This window comes from Borostomias antarcticus, assembly GCF_949987555.1.
Source record: "Borostomias antarcticus genome assembly, chromosome: 22".
Lineage (NCBI taxonomy): Eukaryota > Metazoa > Chordata > Actinopteri > Stomiiformes > Stomiidae > Borostomias > Borostomias antarcticus.
This window is the reverse complement of record NC_140255.1, coordinates 13,464,549-13,484,548: the sequence shown is the minus strand read 5'-3', so window position 1 is coordinate 13,484,548 and position 20,000 is coordinate 13,464,549. Positions and strand designations below refer to the sequence as shown.

The 20,000-nt window shown below is 49.4% G+C and overlaps 1 protein-coding gene across 1 annotated transcript in view; it reads left to right on the top strand.

Annotated features, from left to right (window-relative positions):
* The window catches only part of dnah9 (dynein, axonemal, heavy chain 9), a gene marked incomplete at both ends in the record, with an annotated part of 99,135 nt that overhangs the window by 27,046 nt on the left and 52,089 nt on the right, over window positions 1–20,000 (top strand). The window contains 14 exons of the mRNA XM_084456483.1: window positions 1–63; window positions 548–686; window positions 1,601–1,888; window positions 3,964–4,174; window positions 5,161–5,288; window positions 5,450–5,558; window positions 5,748–5,895; window positions 9,690–9,864; window positions 11,809–11,982; window positions 12,341–12,548; window positions 13,290–13,455; window positions 14,532–14,634; window positions 15,083–15,322; window positions 19,013–19,174. The exon at window positions 1–63 is cut by the window's left edge and continues 95 nt beyond it. Coding sequence (XP_084312609.1) covers window positions 1–63; window positions 548–686; window positions 1,601–1,888; window positions 3,964–4,174; window positions 5,161–5,288; window positions 5,450–5,558; window positions 5,748–5,895; window positions 9,690–9,864; window positions 11,809–11,982; window positions 12,341–12,548; window positions 13,290–13,455; window positions 14,532–14,634; window positions 15,083–15,322; window positions 19,013–19,174 — 2,314 coding nt within the window. The remainder of the gene's footprint in view (window positions 64–547; window positions 687–1,600; window positions 1,889–3,963; window positions 4,175–5,160; window positions 5,289–5,449; window positions 5,559–5,747; window positions 5,896–9,689; window positions 9,865–11,808; window positions 11,983–12,340; window positions 12,549–13,289; window positions 13,456–14,531; window positions 14,635–15,082; window positions 15,323–19,012; window positions 19,175–20,000) is intronic.

The window sequence follows — 20,000 nt, the reverse complement described above, 5'->3', positions numbered from 1 at the left end:
CACCATGAACCCGGGATACGCTGGCAGGACCGAGCTGCCCGAGAACCTCAAGGCCCTCTTCAGGTAACACACACACACACACACACACACACACACACACACACACACACACACACAGGGACTAGCTGTAGATGCATACCGGAGCATTCCGTGCCTCTCAGTATCATGGATAGTTCAGCGCTTGTGTGATTTGTTGACCAGCCATTTTAAACAGTCCTTCAACTGACATTCAAAGGTGGTTAAAACGCTATCCTGGTTGATTTGTTTCAGGGTTAATGTCTTGTAATGTGAGAGAATCACAGTGATTTCCTGTCTCTGTGGTGTAGTTTCGAAACGTACCAGTAGAAATGCTCGGAACTCACAGCAGTCAATGGTCGTGAACGCGACAAGCACTATCTTTGTCGGCCATGGGGTTAAACGCCCCGGGTGTCACTGTCGAGTATCCATCATGCATCTGTTGTTTTTGGGGCTGTCGCTGATCGAGCGATGTTTCACGGCGTCCTCTCTAACGGAGCCGAGTGCTGCTCGTGTCCCCCCCCCCCTGCAGGCCCTGCGCCATGGTGGTGCCAGACTTCGAGCTGATCTGTGAGATCATGCTGGTGGCCGAGGGCTTCCTGGAAGCCAGAGTCCTGGCCAGGAAGTTCATCACCCTCTACACACTCTGCAAAGAACTCCTCTCCAAGCAGGTAGGGAGGCGAAGAACAGGCCAGGTTACTTGAGGACAAAAACTATTTAGTTAAAATGTTTTCTATTAGATGTGTTTAGATTCTTAATCGACACAGCTGTTTTGTGTTAAGTACCTTAAGTGGGTAAAAATGAGTGGCACAGGCATTTGAGCCAATTAATGCACATTACTGTAGTATGGGGTGAGACGATTTATTTCCAAATTGGAATTTTTCTCCTACTGTACATAAAAGTTGAATGTAGGAAATGTTTTAAATGATTAATAAAGTAATAAAGTGATTCTGAGTGCTGAGGAGCGTACCCCCTTGTCTCAGGTTAGGGTTTTTATGATCTTTTGATTATGGATGAAATTCCTGCGATGTCAGGGCTATTTAGATGTCGTAGCACACACTACTACACACACTACACACACTATACATACACACTACTTCCATTTTACTGCACTTTTATGGAGCTCAGTATCTCTCTCTAATGAAAAGGATGTTGGAAATTCATCAATCTTTTTTTTTTGTTTCACGTTTTTACATTTTTGCTCCAAAAAGTGTTTGAGGGCATTTATTAGAAGTTTGCTTACATTAGAGATTTGGCTGCTATGAGTCCAGATGCTAATCAGCACTGTGCTTCTGTAAGCAGCATTCTTAATGACTGAAAGTGCAAATCAATGAAAGGGAATACGAGACTGAAGAAGCTGCTTTCTATCATGTAACAAGTAGTTGACTATTGGACAATTAGGTAGTACTCGATGATTCATGGTGTTATCCTGACCTGAGAACAATAAACACTGTCAATCCTATGAGTAAGCACTTTACTAACAGCACCTAACAATGCACCGATTCTTCATGATTCCGTTGTGTTTCAAACCATTCCTCTCCTCTTTCTCTCTCCCTCACTTCCTCATGTCCTCTCCGAACTCCAGGACCACTACGACTGGGGTCTGCGGGCCATCAAGTCCGTGCTGGTGGTGGCCGGCTCTCTGAAGAGAGGGGACCCGGAGCGACCCGAGGACCAGGTTCTGATGAGGGCCCTGAGAGACTTCAACGTGCCCAAGATCGTGACCGACGACATGCCCGTGTTCATGGGCCTGATCGGGGACCTGTTCCCCGCCCTGGACGTGCCCCGGAAGAGAGACATGGAGTTTGAGAAGCAGGTCAAGCAGTCCGTGCTGGACCTCAAACTGCAGGCTGAGGACAACTTTGTGCTGAAGGTGAGATTTGATTGCTGAGCTTTGGATCAAGGAAGCCAGGCTGGACTGCAGCCAGCAGTGAGTTACCACGGCTCCTGGAAGTGGCCTGGAGGACCTACTGTACTGTGAGAAATATACAACTCAGGAAACGGCCAGTATCCATCTCACTGTTATCTGTTTCCCATGGCATTATTTTACTCCTCTCAAAAAGCCATTTACTTGTGGCCGGCCCGTGTCAGTGGAAGACAGACATTAGTGTCAGATCAGCCCGGCCTTCTGGATGAATCGGCCAAATATACCCAAAGCCCTCAGGTGCCGGATTCCCGAGCCTAATTCCAGTTATTTCTCTGTCGTATGGGCAGAGACACGGAAAAGAACACGCAACCGCACACATACACACACACACATACACACACACACGGTCACTGACACTCGAACACGCATTAGAGAAGCGGTTTAGGGGTCAGGGGAGCGAGGAACGCGGCGCCGGGGGAAATAAGTGCAATCTGCAGCGGGTCAAAGAGACACGAGGACCTCATAACGACGGCACGGCAGCCTAGACGTCCGTGGCCAGATGGCACCTTAACCCCGCCTAGGAAATAGACGGCCGAGGAAATAAACCAGCGAGGTGATGGAGACCGCAGAGGCGTCAGGGCGGGGTCAATGACAGCCACGATGCGCCTCCGGCGAGGCGCACGCCGGGGCTGGACACTCGTGATGTTAGCCCTCTTTGGCACATCAAAGGTGTGATCAGTGGGGGGCTCGCAGAGCGCTGCCGTCCACACACACACACGCTCACAGACACACACGCACACACGCACGCGCACACACACGAACATCCCCCGTCCTCTATCCTGAGTAGATGGAGGACAGTGTGGCCCAGTCGATGGCATTGATTGAACATAGCATCAGTGTGTTTGAGGTACGGTACAAAAAAACCTCTCTTTTACTCTTTCTCTCTCTCCTCTCTCTCTCTCTCTCAGGAATTATTTCTTTATCCTGGTAAAGCACCTCTTCTGAGCTGTAGAATATTAACTTGTTGAGTCTGATGGTCTATATGAAACAGATGCTGCTTCTGTTGGTAGTTTGCCCTGCGTGTGTGTGTGTGTGCGTGGCGCATGCGTACATGTGTGCGTGCATGGCGTGTGCATGCGTGGCGTGTGCATGCATGCGCGCGTACGCATGTTTGCACGTGTGTGTGTACCCGTAAGCATGCTGTGTGTGTGCGTGCGTGCGTACGCATGTTTGCACGTGTGTGTGTACCCATAAGCATGCTGTGTGTGTGCGTGCGTGCCAGAGTGTGTACGTGTAAGCAGCGAGGGAAGCTCTCACCCTCCCCGGCGATGTGAACAGTGTGTTCTAGGCTGCTGTGCTGCATTGCAGTGCACCTTCACCACCTTCACAAACATCCAGCGCTGAACAGCCCCGCCCCGCCCACACCACGTCCCCCTCCACGTCCAGAGCTGTGTGGGAACCTAACGGACACGAGCAGTCTGCCGTTCAGCTCAATTACCATTCTTAGACGATAGCAGCCTATTAGCCAGGTTCCATTCGAATCCGCCCTCTCCGCCGAAGTTGAATGATTTTTTGGTCTGGTGTTGTTACACGAAGCGGCTGTTTCTCCGAATAAGAAATGAGCTGTTGTCGAGCGTTGTCAAGCTGTGAGTTGGGACAATGCAACACCCGTATTACTTGACGGGAGGACGATTGGTAGTAGTTGGTAGTATTAGTAACAAAGTAGCCTATTACGATTACATTGTCTCACTTCGCTCTGTGTCCTCAAAGTGTATATGATTGTCAGTGCCTTGCATCAGCAATGATGTTAGATTCAGGCGGATATGTGGGTCTCTAGTGATTGGCTAGGGAAAATCAAATCTGCTTCCCCCATGGAAATCAGTTAGAGTGGAAGCAATTTCAGACTGGAGTGTAACGAGTTGACATTGTCTGATATCAGGCCAGTAGCCTATAGTTATCAAGCCAGTAGCCTATAGTAATAGTTTATAGTATTATTGTGTGCCATTATCTGATACTTTGAAATATCACAGCACCATACTGCACTGTGCCTTACCCCCCCCCCCCCCTCCTCTGTCTGCAAGGTGGTGCAGCTGGAGGAGCTGTTGGCAGTGCGCCACTCTGTGTTCGTGGTGGGCAACGCGGGCACGGGGAAGAGTCAAGTGCTGAGGTCACTCCAGCGGACCTATCAGAACATGAAGCGCCGGCCCGTGTGGGCAGACCTCAACCCCAAGGCCGTGACCAACGATGAGCTGTTTGGGATCATCAACCCAGCGACCAGGGAGTGGAAGGATGGCGAGTACACACACACACACACCTTGTAACCTCCCGAGTCAGGATAACCAGGTGGAGCACAGCACACAGCAAACAATGTCCAAGCAGTGAGCGTCTAAGCACCTCAGCGCATTTATTCATCACAATAACCTCACAAAAAGGCAAACTAAAGACATCATCCGTCACCGGGTGAGGTTTCTCAGGGCCTCGGGCCGCTTTACTCACAGGGGCTCTGCTCCGGCTTCTGTGGGCCAAACCCACAGGCACTGCACAAGAAAGGAGAGCATTAGGCAGTCAAGAAACGAACCGCTACTCTCGGAGTCCAAAGACTACTGATAGCCCTTTTACACCAAAGAAACTCTGGTTCGTGAACCGGTTCGGTTCAGCATTCTTGGAACCTTGGTTCTATCTAGGGAACGGGCCCGCGTTTCGACCAGTTTTGAGCGGAACCGTTCGACCAGTTTTGAGCGGAACCGTTCGTACGTCATTAGCTTGGAGATATAGGCATGTGTAAAGTTGTTTAGGTGGTGTGTCACAAAAGTGGCTTGCATAGTCTACTTAATTATAATTGTAGTAGGTCGTCATCACACTATTGTTTTAGGGATTGTCAATTATGTATAAAGTCAGTTGGATGGCTGGTCATTCAGATAGTCAACACTTAGCATAGAGAGCACCGCCCATCCCCAGGGAGGATTTCACAACACACACACACACACACACACACACACACACACACACACACACACACACACACACACCTATCTCAAATGATACACCCAGCACCCCACACAACCTCCACTCTTAAAAACGACAGTTGCTAGATAGAACCCTTTGTTACAATAGAAGAAACCTCAACAAAAAAAAAAAGGTTCCGTATGGAACCCTCTTCAGGTGAGAAGGAACCTTATGACAACTTACTGTGCAGAGTGTACAGTACAGAGTGTGCTGTAGGTGGCTCCATTCTTCTATGTTGATAAAGGTTGAGTTTCCTGGTGTGTGTTCTGCAGGGCTGTTCTCTAACATCATGCGTGAGCTAGCCAACCTGAGCCACGGTGGGCCCAAGTGGATCGTCCTTGACGGAGATATCGACCCCATGTGGATCGAGTCTCTCAACACTGTCATGGATGACAACAAGGTGTTTGTGTGTGTGTGTGTGTGTGTGTGTGTGTGTGTGTTTGAACCTTTTTTACCTCCATCAGTGACAAGTGACAGCCTTCTCACTCGGACAGTGTGTGTGTGCGGTGCATTTGAGGTGCCCATGTGCGTGACTTTGCGCGTGTGTGTGTGCGCGTGTAGGTCTTGACCCTGGCCAGCAACGAGCGCATCCCTCTGAATCCCACCATGAGGCTGCTGTTTGAGATCAGCCACCTGCGCACCGCCACCCCGGCCACAGTGTCCAGAGCAGGTCCATCTCTTCTCCCTCTCTCCCTCTTTTCTCCACTCCTCGCTCTCTCCTTCTTTCCTCCTCTTCTCACTCATTTGTTTTCGCCTCACAACCCCCTCCCACGCTGTCCATCATCGCCTGACCTTGTCCTTCTGACGAGGTGCTGGCTGCGTACCGCGCAGTGAGTCACGGTGCCGTTTGTCCCTCTAGGCATCCTGTACATAAACCCGGCAGACCTCGGCTGGAACCCGCCCGTGTCCAGCTGGATCGACGGGAGGGAGGTCCAATCAGAGAAGGCCAACCTGACCATCCTGTTCGACAAGTACCTCCCCTCCTGCCTGGACACGCTCAGAACACGGTACCTCAGGGCCGGTCAGAGTGGACTGTTTCATATCATTACAGTGGACTCATGTACAGTAGATTCATATACAGTTGGTAGCATTGACGTGAGAGAGAGAGACAGAGAGAAAGTGAGAGACAGAATGACAGAAAGGGAGAGAAAGACAGACAGAGAGAGAGAGAGAGACAGAGGCACACAGAGAGAGAGAGAAAGACAGACAGAGGGAGAGAGACACACACAAAGGCACAGAGAGAGAGAGAGAGAGAGAGAGAGAGAGAGAGAGACACACACGAAGAGAATGAGAGAGAGAGACAGAAAGAGAGGTAGTTGAATGGATAAGAGCTTATTTTCATCAGAATCTTTCAGTTGATGATACAAGGATCTTTAAATGATACATTTTCTCATAGAAATGGCTTGGGTTCCTCAAAAGGCTCTGACAAGAGAGGTTGTTTGACTGTGTTTTGACACTGCCAAGGGGCAGCATGTACAGGCTGAAGAGTAGAGGTCCTAGGATGGATCCTTGAGGCACCCCACTGGTCATAGGAATATTTTATGAGCTGTGGTCACCGAGGGCAATGAAGAATTCACGATCAGTTAGATAGGTCCTAAACCAATTTAGGACTGGACCAAAGCAGTTTTGAGTGTTGGTGGGAAGATATCTGTAGACAGGGAGTCATTAACAATATCTATAATGTCATAAGACACAGAGTCAAAAATTGTTTTGAAAACAACAAAAAAATCAGTGAGGATAGGATCCAGCGGGCATGTGGAGGACTTAAGTTGTGGTACTACTTTTCTCAGCATTTCTGTGTCCAGCAGTGTAAACAAGCTCAACTGTCCATTAAATGGAGGGAGAGGTTAAGCCTTTCCTGGGTGATGTCCTAATAGTTCTTATCTCTAAAGTAAGCTGCAAATTCCTCACATTTGGAGGTAGAGAGCAGACTATCTGGTGTTTTTACGGCAGGATTTATTAGGCTCTCAATCGCTGAGAAGATTGGTTGATAGATATCAATTTTGAGAAGTGGTCTTTCCTTGCATTTCATATTGCCTTATTAAAGGCAGAAAGATATTCTTTGAGAATATCATGGTGGACCTGCAGCTTAGTCTTTCTCCATATACACTCAGATCTTCTGCAGATTCTCTTTAATTTATTAATTTCCTCATTCCTCCATGGAGCTTTATGTTTGGCTGTAACCTTTTTCAGTTTAATAGGTGCTACAGAATCCAAGGTTGCCCTCACTTTGGTGTTAAAGGTGGTTGCTAAGTCTTTATCATTACGTGATGGCCTCACTTCTGGAGTTGATCCCGCCCGTGTCCAGCTGGATCGACGGGAGGGAGGTCCAATCAGAGAAGGCCAACCTGACCATCCTGTTCGACAAGTACCTCCCCTCCTGCCTGGACACGCTCAGAACACGGTACCTCAGGGCCGGTCAGAGTGGACTGTTTCATATCATTACAGTGGACTCATGTACAGTAGATTCATATACAGTTGGTAGCATTGACGTGAGAGAGAGAGACAGAGAGAAAGTGAGAGACAGAATGACAGAAAGGGAGAGAAAGACAGACAGAGAGAGAGAGAGAGACAGAGGCACACAGAGAGAGAGAGAAAGACAGACAGAGGGAGAGAGACACACACAAAGGCACAGAGAGAGAGAGAGAGAGAGAGAGAGAGAGAGAGACACACACGAAGAGAATGAGAGAGAGAGACAGAAAGAGAGGTAGTTGAATGGATAAGAGCTTATTTTCATCAGAATCTTTCAGTTGATGATACAAGGATCTTTAAATGATACATTTTCTCATAGAAATGGCTTGGGTTCCTCAAAAGGCTCTGACAAGAGAGGTTGTTTGACTGTGTTTTGACACTGCCAAGGGGCAGCATGTACAGGCTGAAGAGTAGAGGTCCTAGGATGGATCCTTGAGGCACCCCACTGGTCATAGGAATATTTTATGAGCTGTGGTCACCGAGGGCAATGAAGAATTCACGATCAGTTAGATAGGTCCTAAACCCATTTAGGACTGGACCAAAGCAGTTTTGAGTGTTGGTGGGAAGATATCTGTAGACAGGGAGTCATTAACAAGATCTATAATGTCATAAGACACAGAGTCAAAAATTGTTTTGAAAACACACAAAAAAATCAGTGGGGATAGGATCCAGCGGGCATGTGGAGGACTTAAGTTGTGGTACTACTTTTCTCAGCATTTCTGTGTCCAGCAGTGTAAACAAGCTCAACTGTCCATTAAATGGAGGGAGAGGTTAAGCCTTTCCTGGGTGACGTCCTTATAGTTCTTATCTCTAAAGTAAGCTGCAAATTCCTCATATTTGGAGGTAAAGAGCAGATTATCTGGTGTTTTTACGGCAGCATTTATTAGGCTCTCAATCGCTGAGAAGATTGGTTGATAGATATCAATTTTGAGAAGTGGTCTTTCCTTGCATTTTATATTGCCTTATTAAAGGCAGAAAGATGTTCTTTGAGAATATCATGGTGGACCTGCAGCTTAGTCTTTCTCCATATACACTCAGATCTTCTGCAGATTCTCTTTAATTGATTAATTTCCTCATTCCTCCATGGAGCTTTATGTTTGGCTGTAACCTTTTTCAGTTTAATAGGTGCTACAGAATCCAAGGTTGCCCTCACTTTGGTGTTAAAGGTGGTTGCTAAGTCTTTATCATTACGTGATGGCCTCACTTCTGGAGTTGATAGACTGTTTGTGTTCATTATTTCTCTAAAACTATCGGCTACTGCGGAGGTAAGATAACATTTCTTGATAATGCGTTCAGTACTACTTTTGACTTTAGGAACCAATGCAGTGAAGAAGATACAGAAATGGTTGGAGAGAGCGAGGTCACTAATAGAGGAGACAGTGATAGTCAGGCCCTTAGTAATCACTAGATCAAGGGTGTGGCCGCGGTTGTGGGTTGGCTCAGTGATATGTTGGGTAAAATCCATGGAGTACAGGAGGTTGATAAAATCTCTGGCTTTCGAGTCCGCCTCAGTATCCACATGTATGTTGAAATCTCCAATGATAATAATCTTATCAAAGTTTGTATGGATGATGGACAGGAGTTCAGAAAATTCTGTAGAGAAGGCAGGGCATTGTTTGGGAGGCCTATACACGGCTACTGCCAGAACTGGGGGCTGGCATTTTAGAACAATAAGTCAAAAGTCACCCACATTTACAATCTGTCTGTGTCATTGACATCGATCATCAGGGAATTGTGTCCTTGTTTCACTGCATGCTGGGAAATGAAGGAAAATATGTGTGTCTACCTCTTCATGACTACACTGGGCTACTGCATCCAGGTTAGCAGCTTGGTTACTAACAGCCCCCCCTTCCTCACAATGACTATATTGGCTGTTTTCATTTCCGTAACTTTAGCAGCAATGAAGTGAAACTTAATCAATTAGCTGACATTGAACCCCACTCTGAGTTTAACAGCAGAGACATATCACCAGTGTGCCCTGGTAGTGCACATATTCACTCTTGTCTAATCTACAGTATCTATGATCAACAAATCAACACAACTGTATATGATGCGTTCAAAGTTGCTCTTTATCATAGAAGTTGTTCTTTATCATCCTTAGCATAGAATCGTTTTTAGCATCATCTAAAACATAGCAAATAAAATGACACCAAATCGTCCTTAATGAAAAAAGAAAAAAAAAAAATTTGGTGGTGCTCATGCAAATGGTCACACTTGTACCACAAATTAAAAGATTATAGCACTTATCTGCTCCACTAAGGGAGAAAATAGAGAGACATCTGTCTGTTCCACAGCGTGTGACGGCAGAAGCGTGCCCCTCTCTGTCCAGGTTTAAGAGGATCATCCCCCTCCCGGAGCAGAGCATGGTCCAGATGCTGTGTCACCTGCTTGAGTGTCTGCTCACGCCAGACCACACCCCCCCGGACTGCCCGAAGGAGCTGTACGAGCTCTACTTCGTCTTCGCTGCAGTCTGGGCCTTCGGGGCGGCCATGTTCCAGGACCAGGTATACTTAACCAGAAATACCAGAAACACTCTCTCCTTTGGGTAATCAATGATGTGACTGGACTGGCATGAGTGGGTTGGTGTAGTTATGTAGAGGAGCATACTTTCACCTGCTGTACTTTACAGTATCTGATCACGTTGCATCAGAGATTACATCAAGGAAGTAGGATAGACGGATATTCTGAGTACTAAAACAGGGCCCCGCCTGTCTATACTCCACTTTCTAGGTAAAAAAGCATTAAAAGAGTCGAACCATACATTCATTCTAGATGATTTAGGAATGATTCTCAGCTTTTTTAGTTAAACATTTTTTAAGAGACAATCACCATTTTAAAGCGATGTGTTCCAGACAGTTCGACAGCTCTGCTGGCTGGCTGGCCGATTCCAAATCGTTGAGTTTTGTGACGAGGGGTCGCTAAGCAACCGAGCCGGTACAGTAGTCACATCCATCTAAGTTATGGGATAAAGCAGTCTGCCCGCCGTTCAAACGAAGTCCGCCTTATTCTCACATCTTTGGGCGCATTTAAATGCTAAGTGGTTTTATTGACTGCGGAGAGGGCTGTGAACAGAGCAGACAGAGCTGGGAGGTGGGGAGGGAGAGAGGGAGGGAGGGAGGGAGAGAGAGAGGGAGGGAGGGACAGAGGGAGGGAGGGACAGAGGGAGGGAGAGAGGGAGGGACAGAGGGAGGGAGAGAGGGAGGGACAGAGGGAGGGAGAGAGGGAGGGAGAGAGGGAGGGAGGGAGAGAGGGAGAGAGGGACAGAGGGAGGGAGAGAGGGAGGGAGAGAGAGAGGGAGGGAGGGAGGGACAGAGGGAGGGAGGGAGAGAGGGAGGGAGGGACAGAGGGAGGGAGAGAGAGAGGGAGGGAGGGAGGGAGAGAGGGAGGGACAGAGGGAGGGAGAGAGAGCGGGAGAGAGGAAGGGAGAGAGGGAGGGAGAGAAGGAGGGACAGAGGGAGGGAGAGAGGGAGGGACAGAGGGAGGGACAGAGGGAGGGAGGGAGAGAGGGAGGGAGAGAGAGAGGGAGGGACAGAGGGAGGGAGAGAGGGAGGGACAGATGGAGGGAGAGAGGGAGGGAGAGAGAGAGGGAGGGAGAGGGAGGGAGGGACAGAGGGAGGGAGAGGGAGGGAGGGAGGGACGGAGGGAGGGAGGGAGGGAGGGACAGAGGGAGGGAGGGAGGGAGGGAGGGAGGGAGGGAGGGAGGGAGGAGAAGAAACAGGGCAGTCTGTGGTGACTTGTTGCATATGGACAGGCGTGCCATCTGTCCTAGTTTATGGACTGAATGTTACTGTATGTGCGTCTCCATACTCTGTCCTCTCCTCTCGTCCCCTGCCTGGCGCTGGTGGTGGAGAGGGACTGGATCTACTGAGGTTCAGGTGAAGGAGATGAGGGGGAAGGAAGGAAGCCTCTTTTGAGTAGTGAGACACACCCCATGCCTCTCTGTATCAATGTTTGCATGTTTGTGTTTGCAATGTGTGTTTGTGTGTGTGTGTGTGTGTGTGTGTGTGAATGAATGAATGAATGAATGAATGAATATTTATTTTCGTGTCATGTCCGAGGACCCATCCCTTACGGGATTATAAGACACCATAAACAGTAAACAATAATTAACTATATCACATACACTTCTCACGGTTTGTAAGCTATGCAATGTATCCAAACAATAACAGAAAATAAATGAATAAAAATAACAGTCTTTCGTCAAAATCCTAAATAAATGCATCAAATATAAGTTATCTTTGTTCGTTTGTCCCAAGCTTTTTCTAAATATTCTGCAAGTGCAAATACCCTATGATCAAACATCCATTTTAGTCTCTCTGCATCGCTCAACCACATCAAATCAATATTTTTACATCTCTCAAATAATTTTTGACGCAACTCATGATATAAGGGGCAATAAAACACAAAATGGAACTGTGTGTGTGTGTGTGTGTGTGTTCGCTCTGCAGTTGGTGGACTACAGAGTGGAGTTCAGCAAGTGGTGGGTGACCGAGTTCAAGGCTGTTAAGTTCCCTTCTCAAGGGACCGTGTTTGATTACTACATAGACCCCGAGACCAGGAAGTTTGAGCCCTGGTCCAAGATGGTTCCCCGGTTTGAGATGGATGCAGACGTACCTCTGCAGGTAGGGCACCGATCTTTATTAGGATTTGATGGGGCAAGATCATGTTATTTTATGAAAGCACTGCATTTACTGCACATGTGGACATCTAACTAAACCAGTTATCTTATCTATTATTAGGAATGTGTTACAGTATATGGAATTCAAACCTAATTTTACGGTCCATACAGTAGCACTGCAAATGTAATTCTACTCTCCCAGGCTTCACTTGCCAAAAGAAGACCATAATATAATAATATGAGAATATTATACACCGTACAATTGCTATACCTGAACTTTGTAAGAGGGAGATTTAGTAATGAGTCGTCATTTGTATTCATTGTTTATCGGTGAAGTACCAACACCTTTAATCCGTGTTCAGGCGTGTCTGGTCCACACTGCGGAGACCATCCGGCTGCGCTATTTCATGGACCGGCTCCTGGAGCGCCGGCGGCCCGTCATGCTGGTGGGGAACGCCGGCACCGGGAAGTCGGTTCTGGTTGGAGAGAAGCTGGGCTCCCTGGACCAGGAGAAATACATGATTAAAAATGTCCCTTTCAACTACTACACCACCTCTGCTATGCTACAGGGTAGGCCTCCTGCTTGGCTTGAGTCTTTTATCTACTTTTATCTATTTCCTTTTATCTACATTTCCGCCCTCAAGTGTCCTTGAGCAAGACACCTAACCCCAAATTGCTCCCAATGAGCAGGTTAGCACCTTGCAGCTACCGCCATTGGTGTGTGAATGTGTGTGTGAACGGGTGAATGAGAGGCCATTGCAAAGCGCTTTGAGTGCCGCTAAGGTGGAAAAGCGCTATATAAGTGCAGTCCATTTACCATTTACCATTTAACAAGTGATTACGAAGGACACCGTGGTACAGTAGGATTGAATGCTAAGCAAGCTGCCCAGTGGTGAGTACACGTTGAAGTACTGTACAGTAGACCGACATTGCAGCAGTACTGTAACAGGGGTCAATACCGTGCGCTGTAAAAACTCTGTTACAGTTACAGTAGGGTCGGGGTGATTATTTGAATTCAATCTCTTTTGTGGCTTTTGACAAACCCTAACTCTTCACATAAAAACATCTCATGAAAACGTATGTTTGTTGTTTTTAATATCAATATTGATGAATCATTGCTGGGCTGAGTCTCGTTAGTCTGTGATACGTGCTATGAGTACTGTAAACTCAACCGGCCTTCTGACTTTGATATAGAACTCCTCACTTTTAGATGGGCTGTCTCCCTTGACAAGACGTCATGCTTCTCGTCCTTTCCTTCTCTCCTCCCTCATCCCTCCCTCATCCCTCCCTCGCCCCTCCCTCCGTGCGCAGCGGTGCTGGAGAAGCCACTGGAGAAGAAGGCGGGGCGTAGCTACGGTCCGCCAGGCAGCAGGAAGCTGGTGTACTTTGTGGACGACATGAACATGCCTGAGGTGGACGCCTACGGGACGGTCCAGCCTCACACACTCATACGTCAGCACCTGGACTACAACCACTGGTGAGGCCCTGGTCTATGGCACGCACACACGCGTGTGAACACACACACACACACACACACACACACACACACGTACTGTATGTACTCAAGTGCACACACCCGCGCACAGCACACACACACATACACGCACACACGCATGCACACACACACACACACACACACACACATACGCAGGCTCAAACACCACGTTTGAATGAATGTGCACCTTGTGATAGTGACATTTTCTTGCATAGCATCATCATTTAGGAACCATTCAAATCGCTGACAATTTCAGGCAAATTTGCTCCTGAGCGCATCACTGCTAACTTAAAAAGAGCTTTTCAACTCACTCATATTCAGCTGAGCTGAGCTGCTTTAGACTGGCTTTATACTGTTTTCAAATAAGTTTTTATTTACTGTATTTATTTTTCCGTCAGCGATCCAACTTTCATGACAGACGTCAAAGATCAGAAGCGAGAGCCGGGGGCGTCGTGCGCTTTGCCTTTTAAAAAAGCCTCTGTGTTGCTCTGTGGCCGTGAGTCACAGCGAGACGTTGGCGCCTCACAGACACGGCAGGGCCACTCCGCTCACAGTCACACAGTCAGCCCTTTAGAGATAGGGGGGAGAGAGGGTCCCGCGGGGGGGGGGAGAGAGGGTCCCGGGGGGGGGGGGGGGTGAGAGGGTCCCGCGGGGGGGGGAGAGAGGGTCCCGCGGGGGGGGGAGAGAGGGTCCTGGGGGAGGGGAGAGAGGGTCCCGCGGGGGGGGGGGGGGAGGGTCCTGGGGGGGGGGAGAGAGGGTCCTGGGGGAGGGGAGAGAGGGTCCCGCGGGGGGGGGGAGGGAGAGGGTCCCGCGGGGGGGGGGAGAGAGGGTCCCAGGGGGGGGGGGGGAGAGAGGGTCCCGGGTGGGGGGGGGAGAGGGTCCCGCGGGTAGAGTTGAGAGAGGGGAGGGGGGCGTCGCCAGACCGCGCTGAATGAAGTAAGTGCCGAGGCTTGCAAAATATCGACAAGAGCGCCTGGCGCGAAATGTGTGTGTGTGTGTGTGTGTGTGTGTGTGTGTGTGTGTGTGTGTGTGTGCTCACGCGTGTCCATCCCCCTCAGGTACGACAGGAGCAAGCTTCTCCTGAAGGAGGTTCAGAACGTGCAGTATGTGTCTTGTATGAACCCCACCGCCGGCAGCTTCACCATCAACCCACGACTGCAGGTACACACACACACACACGCCCGCACGCACCCACCCGTACACACAAACACACGCACACACACACACACACTTTTTTTTTTCTCCATAAAAGAGCACACGCACCTGCGGTACAGTATGCTACCATTTCACACAGTGCGGAATTTAGATCATGTCATCTTGTCTTCTCCATGATCTCTCCCTCTCCCTCTCTCTCTTTCTCTCTCTCTCTCCCTCTCTCTCCCTCTCCCTCTCTCTCTTTCTCTCTCCCTCTATCTCTCTCTCTCTCTCCCTCTCTCCCTCTCTCCCTCCCTCCGCCTCTCTCTCTTTCTCTCTCTCTCTCTCTCCCTCTCTCTCTCTCTCCCTCCCTCTCTCTCTCCCTCCCTCTCTCTCTCTCTCCCTCCCTCTCTCTCTCTCTCCCTCCCTCCCTCTCTCTCTCCCTCCCTCTCTCTCTCTCTCTCTCTGCATACAGCGCCACTTCTCTGTCTTTGCGCTGTCTTTCCCTGGGGCCGAGGCCCTCAACACCATCTACAGCTCCATCCTGTCCCATCACCTGAGGGCGGGGGGCTTCGGCGCGGCCGTCCAGAAGAGTGTCCCCCCCATGGTCCAGCTGGCCCTGGGTCTGCACCAGCGTCTCTGCGCCGCATTCCTCCCCACCGCCGTCAAGTTCCACTACGTCTTCAACCTCCGAGACCTCTCCAACATCTTCCAGGTGAACCCCGAGCATACACACTCGCCAACACACACACACACAGGCGAATGAATGGGGTGCTTGAGGTGTGAGTACCACTGGACTCTGAGCTGGAAGTTCCCTAAAGTGTTGATTAGTTTTAAGAATCACACTGCTGCCCCACGCCCTGGCTGTGGAAAGACAAATCCCGGTAACTAATTTCTCATCTAAATGATTGTTGTCGTGTGTTTATATTGTTTTAAGAGGTGGGTCTAAACACAAGAGATTAGTCAGAATAAGTGTAGCAGAAGATGGAACTGGACTCCAGCGCTGGTGTTACAGTAGTAATGATTTAATGTATTTAAATTAATGTCATGCTAGAGTTCTAAAGCTGCCAGGAGAGAAGCTTTTGGTTGACTTTTTTGTCAAAACTCTCTCTGGTTTCATGGGCGCAAGTCCCTTACTTAATGCACTCTGATCTATAATTAAGGTTTTAAGTCACTCAACCATATGGTACTGAACTTTATGATTCAAATAATTCCTTCCCGGAGACCATTAAACTCAGGAAACTTCTACAATGAACTTTTCAAATGTTATTCTTTCTTTATTAAATATGCAGTAAGAAGTACAGTATACGCTGGACATTGTGCCTTGGAAATAGTCTCTCAGAGGTTTTCATTATTTGCCTTATCTACTGAATGACTGACGGTTTAGCAATTGTAATGAGTTTTTTTCTCTCTCTCTCTGAGAATGTCTCAGAGAATTCCTCGCTCTCTCTTCACCTTTAATGGTGAGGGAGCAGAGACCCGGCTCTGGAGATTTAGTAGTAGATAATTACAGACCCAGGACTCCAGCCCTGATGACCCCCCGTTCAGTCCCCTCTCCCCCGCCCTGCCCAGAACCACCATCTTGGAAACCCGCCCGTTTGAAGAGGCTCTCCTGTGGGTGGCTGGTTGAAGTCACAGTTTTGGAAGGCTTATTTAGTGCCACTGGTCTCAAACGGGTACAGATAGGAAGACAGGGGGAGGGAGGGAAAACACAAGGGAGAGAGGGAGATAGAGAGAGGTAGATACAGATAGGCAGAGAGAAAGAGAGAGAGAGAGAGAGAGAGAGGGAGATCAGATCAGCCTAATAAGATGGAGGCTCAGACACATACGCCCCGGAGATGGTTTGATGTGTTCTTCCCCTCCGTCACTCCAGACTCGGTCACTCAGCGGCCGGCTCTGACGCCCAGGGACGGTCAGGCGGAGACAAACGGGCTCACAGCCTCCGGCACCAAATCACCTTGATCTGCTGCTCTTCTCTCACACACAAAGACATCCACACTTCCCCCCCAAAAAGTGGTAGTTCTTGACTACAGTTTTTTTTTTTAATTCAGAGCGCCTAAATGTTGGGCATGTGGGCCGGGCTGTTTGACTTGACACGCTATTAGTTGTCTCTTTTCCCTCAGAAGCGGGGGTGTGGAAAGAGGATGCTCCCCGGCAAAATAATTGGGCGTCTTTTTTCCGCCAAGGACCCTTTTTATTTCTAAATGTTGGAAATCTAGGATTCAGCCGAGGGCTATTGTCTCGTACTCATCAACTTTAATGAGCTGAACCGCGCTGCGGAACATCGGGCTTTGTAACAGTGTCTCTGAACATTCAAGGTTACTTCGAGAATGTCTTTCATGTTCCCTGCTGAAATCATTAGCTGTGCTCACAGTGACCGTCCTCAGGTGAAGATAGTCTTTGTAGATTATAAGGGGAGGCTGCTTGTGACAATTTTCTCCACTGATACACACACTCAACCTCTCTTTCTTTCTCGGCTTGGTATTTCTCTCTGTTTCTATCATTCTCTCTCTCTCTGTCTCTCTCTCCCCCATTTCTCTCCCCCTCTCCCTCTCTTACGGTAAAGGCAGAAGGATCTACAGTCCATACTGTAGTCCAGTAACTCTAAGATGTAAGAGATGTTTGGTGGTTAGCTCGATGTCAGTACCTTGATATAGCTAACAGGACATGAGACAAAACACTGGCATTCTGTCGGGATTTGTTGTCAAAGAGCTGCGTTCACCAGCGCTGGATCATTATCTACTGTTGCCACGGCCAGCGGACATAACAGAGGCGTGTCTGCTCAACATCAGTCTAAACGAGCTCCTCAAGAACAGACAGATGAGGGGAGAGAGAGAAAGAGAGGGAGGGAGGGAGAGAGAGAGTTACTTCTCTTCATGGTGAAGAGAAAAGGATGCGCACTGTAGGTTCCGTCTCTCTCAAGTGTTCTGGTTAGTGGGTTGGATGTGCTTGTTGGCGCGAGAGGAAGGAGGCGTCGCTTGGAGCTCAGAGCAGCTGTCAGCCAGCGTGGAAACAAGGCTCTGGGCAGACAGACAGACAGACAGACAGGCAGGGAGACAGACAGACAGAGAGACAGGCAGGCAGACAGATAGACAGGCAGACAGACAGACAGGCAGGGAGACAGACAGACAGACAGACAGACAGACAGACAGACAGACAGACAGACAGGCAGGCAGGCAGGGAGACAGACAGACAGGCAGGCAGGCAGGGAGACAGACAGGAAGGGAGACAGACAGACAGACAGACAGACAGGCAGGCAGACAGACGTTTCCATCGGCCAGCTTTCTCCTCTGGGTTTAATGAAGGAGAGGAGGAGGATGAGTCAGACCTCCAAACGACTGAAGGGAGTGAAGGGAAACACTTTCATATGTTGTCACTTTATTATCCCCCAGCTGTGTGTTAACTGTTACAGTATGCCGTGTGAGGAGTGTGGTGTTTTTTTTATTTTTTTCATTTTGTATGCGTTTCATTTTTGTATTTTTGATGTAATGTTTGGTGTGGGCGGACCCCAGGAAGTCTAGCTGATTGCCATTGCAGTAGCTAATGAGGACCTTTGAATAAACAAACATACTGTAAGTTGCCATATGGTGTTTATGTGTTTTCCTGGCCCCTCTCCCATGACGAGTCTGTGGTGATGAGGTTCTGATTGAGGCTCAGATGGAGTAGAAAAGTGTGTGTGTGTGTGTGTGTGTGTGTTAATGGTTAAAACCCTGCTTTTCCATTTACATCTCCAGTCCTACTAATTAACACACATCCCATCCACACCATTAAACAACGGGTTTGTCATATCGCAACCCAATATGGAGACAAACAATATTTGGCAGAGGTTTTTTCTGGTGCTGGGAGCACACACCATCTGGCTGTCTGTGTGCGTGTCCCGGTCGGTGACGGTACACAGAGAGGGACAAACAGAGCCGGGGCGTCGCAGGGGGCCCTATCCCTCATACGGCCGCACGTGTTTAGGGGAGAGAAGCAGATTCCGCCATGGCTGACGCTCATCACTCCTGGGAGGCAAACGCCAACGTTACGCCCCCTTCCAGAGGCAGAATAAATAATCCATACTGTAGCTGGCAGACGCTAGTTACAGACTCTTCTGTTCAGCTACAGTTCACATTTATACTTTATTTGCTTGGTATTCTCTTTGATTTGTATGTGTGTGTGTGTGTGTGTGTGTGGTTTTATCGATATCGGAGAGTCGTACATACTGTCCAGTAAATACGTCTTTGATAGTTGATTTGGCAGTTGATTGTCTCTGGAGGTGCCAGTCTCTCAACGCTTTCTCAAGTCCTTTTTTCTCACGGTGCTGCCGTTCCACAGCAATTCAATCAATTTACCCACGTCTCCTCCTCTGCAATGTTTTGCTGCTTGTTAGTGTTATAAACAGACCCACCGCTCCACGTTCCAGGGCATCCTCTTCTGTACCAGCGAGTGTTTGAAGAGCCCCCAGGACCTGTTGAAGATCTACCTCCACGAGTCCAACCGCGTGTACCGAGACAAGATGGTGGACGACCGGGACTTCCAGGCCTTTGATAAGCTGCAGTCGGACATGGTGAAAAAGTCCTATGAGGTGGGAGTTTTTTTTTCTTTTTTTTCCCAAGTTTATCAGAGGGAGAGAAGCAGGGTGGGAGGTGGTGAGGAGGAGGGAGGTGGTGAGGAGGAGGGAGAGAAGCAGGGTGGGAGGTGGTGAGGAGGAGGGAGAGAAGCAGGGTGGGAGGTGGTGAGGAGGAGGGAGGTGGTGAGGAGGAGGGAGGTGGTGAGGAGGAGGGAGAGAGAGCAGGGTGGGAGGTGGTGAGGAGGAGGGAGGTGGTGAGGAGGAGGGAGGTGGTGAGGAGGAGGGAGAGAAGCAGGGTGGGAGGTGGTGAGGAGGAGGGAGGTGGTGAGGAGGAGGGAGAGAAGCAGGGTGGGAGGTGGTGAGGAGGAGGGAGGTGGTGAGGAGGAGGGAGAGAGAGCAGGGTGGGAGGTGGTGAGGAGGAGGGAGGTGGTGAGGAGGAGGGAGAGAGAGCAGGGTGGGAGGTGGTGAGGAGGAGGGAGGTGGTGAGGAGGAGGGAGAGAAGCAGGGTGGGAGGTGGTGAGGAGGAGGGAGGTGGTGAGGAGGAGGGAGAGAAGCAGGGTGGGAGGTGGTGAGGAGGAGGGAGAGAAGCAGGGTGGGAGGTGGTGAGGAGGAGGGAGGTGGTGAGGAGGAGGGAGAGAGAGCAGGGTGGGAGGTGGTGAGGAGGAGGGAGGTGGTGAGGAGGAGGGAGAGAATCAGGGTGGGAGGTGGTGAGGAGGAGGGAGGTGGTGAGGAGGAGGGAGGTGGTGAGGAGGAGGGAGAGAAGCAGGGTGGGAGGTGGTGAGGAGGAGGGAGAGAGAGCAGGGTGGGAGGTGGTGAGGAGGAGGGAGAGAAGCAGGGTGGG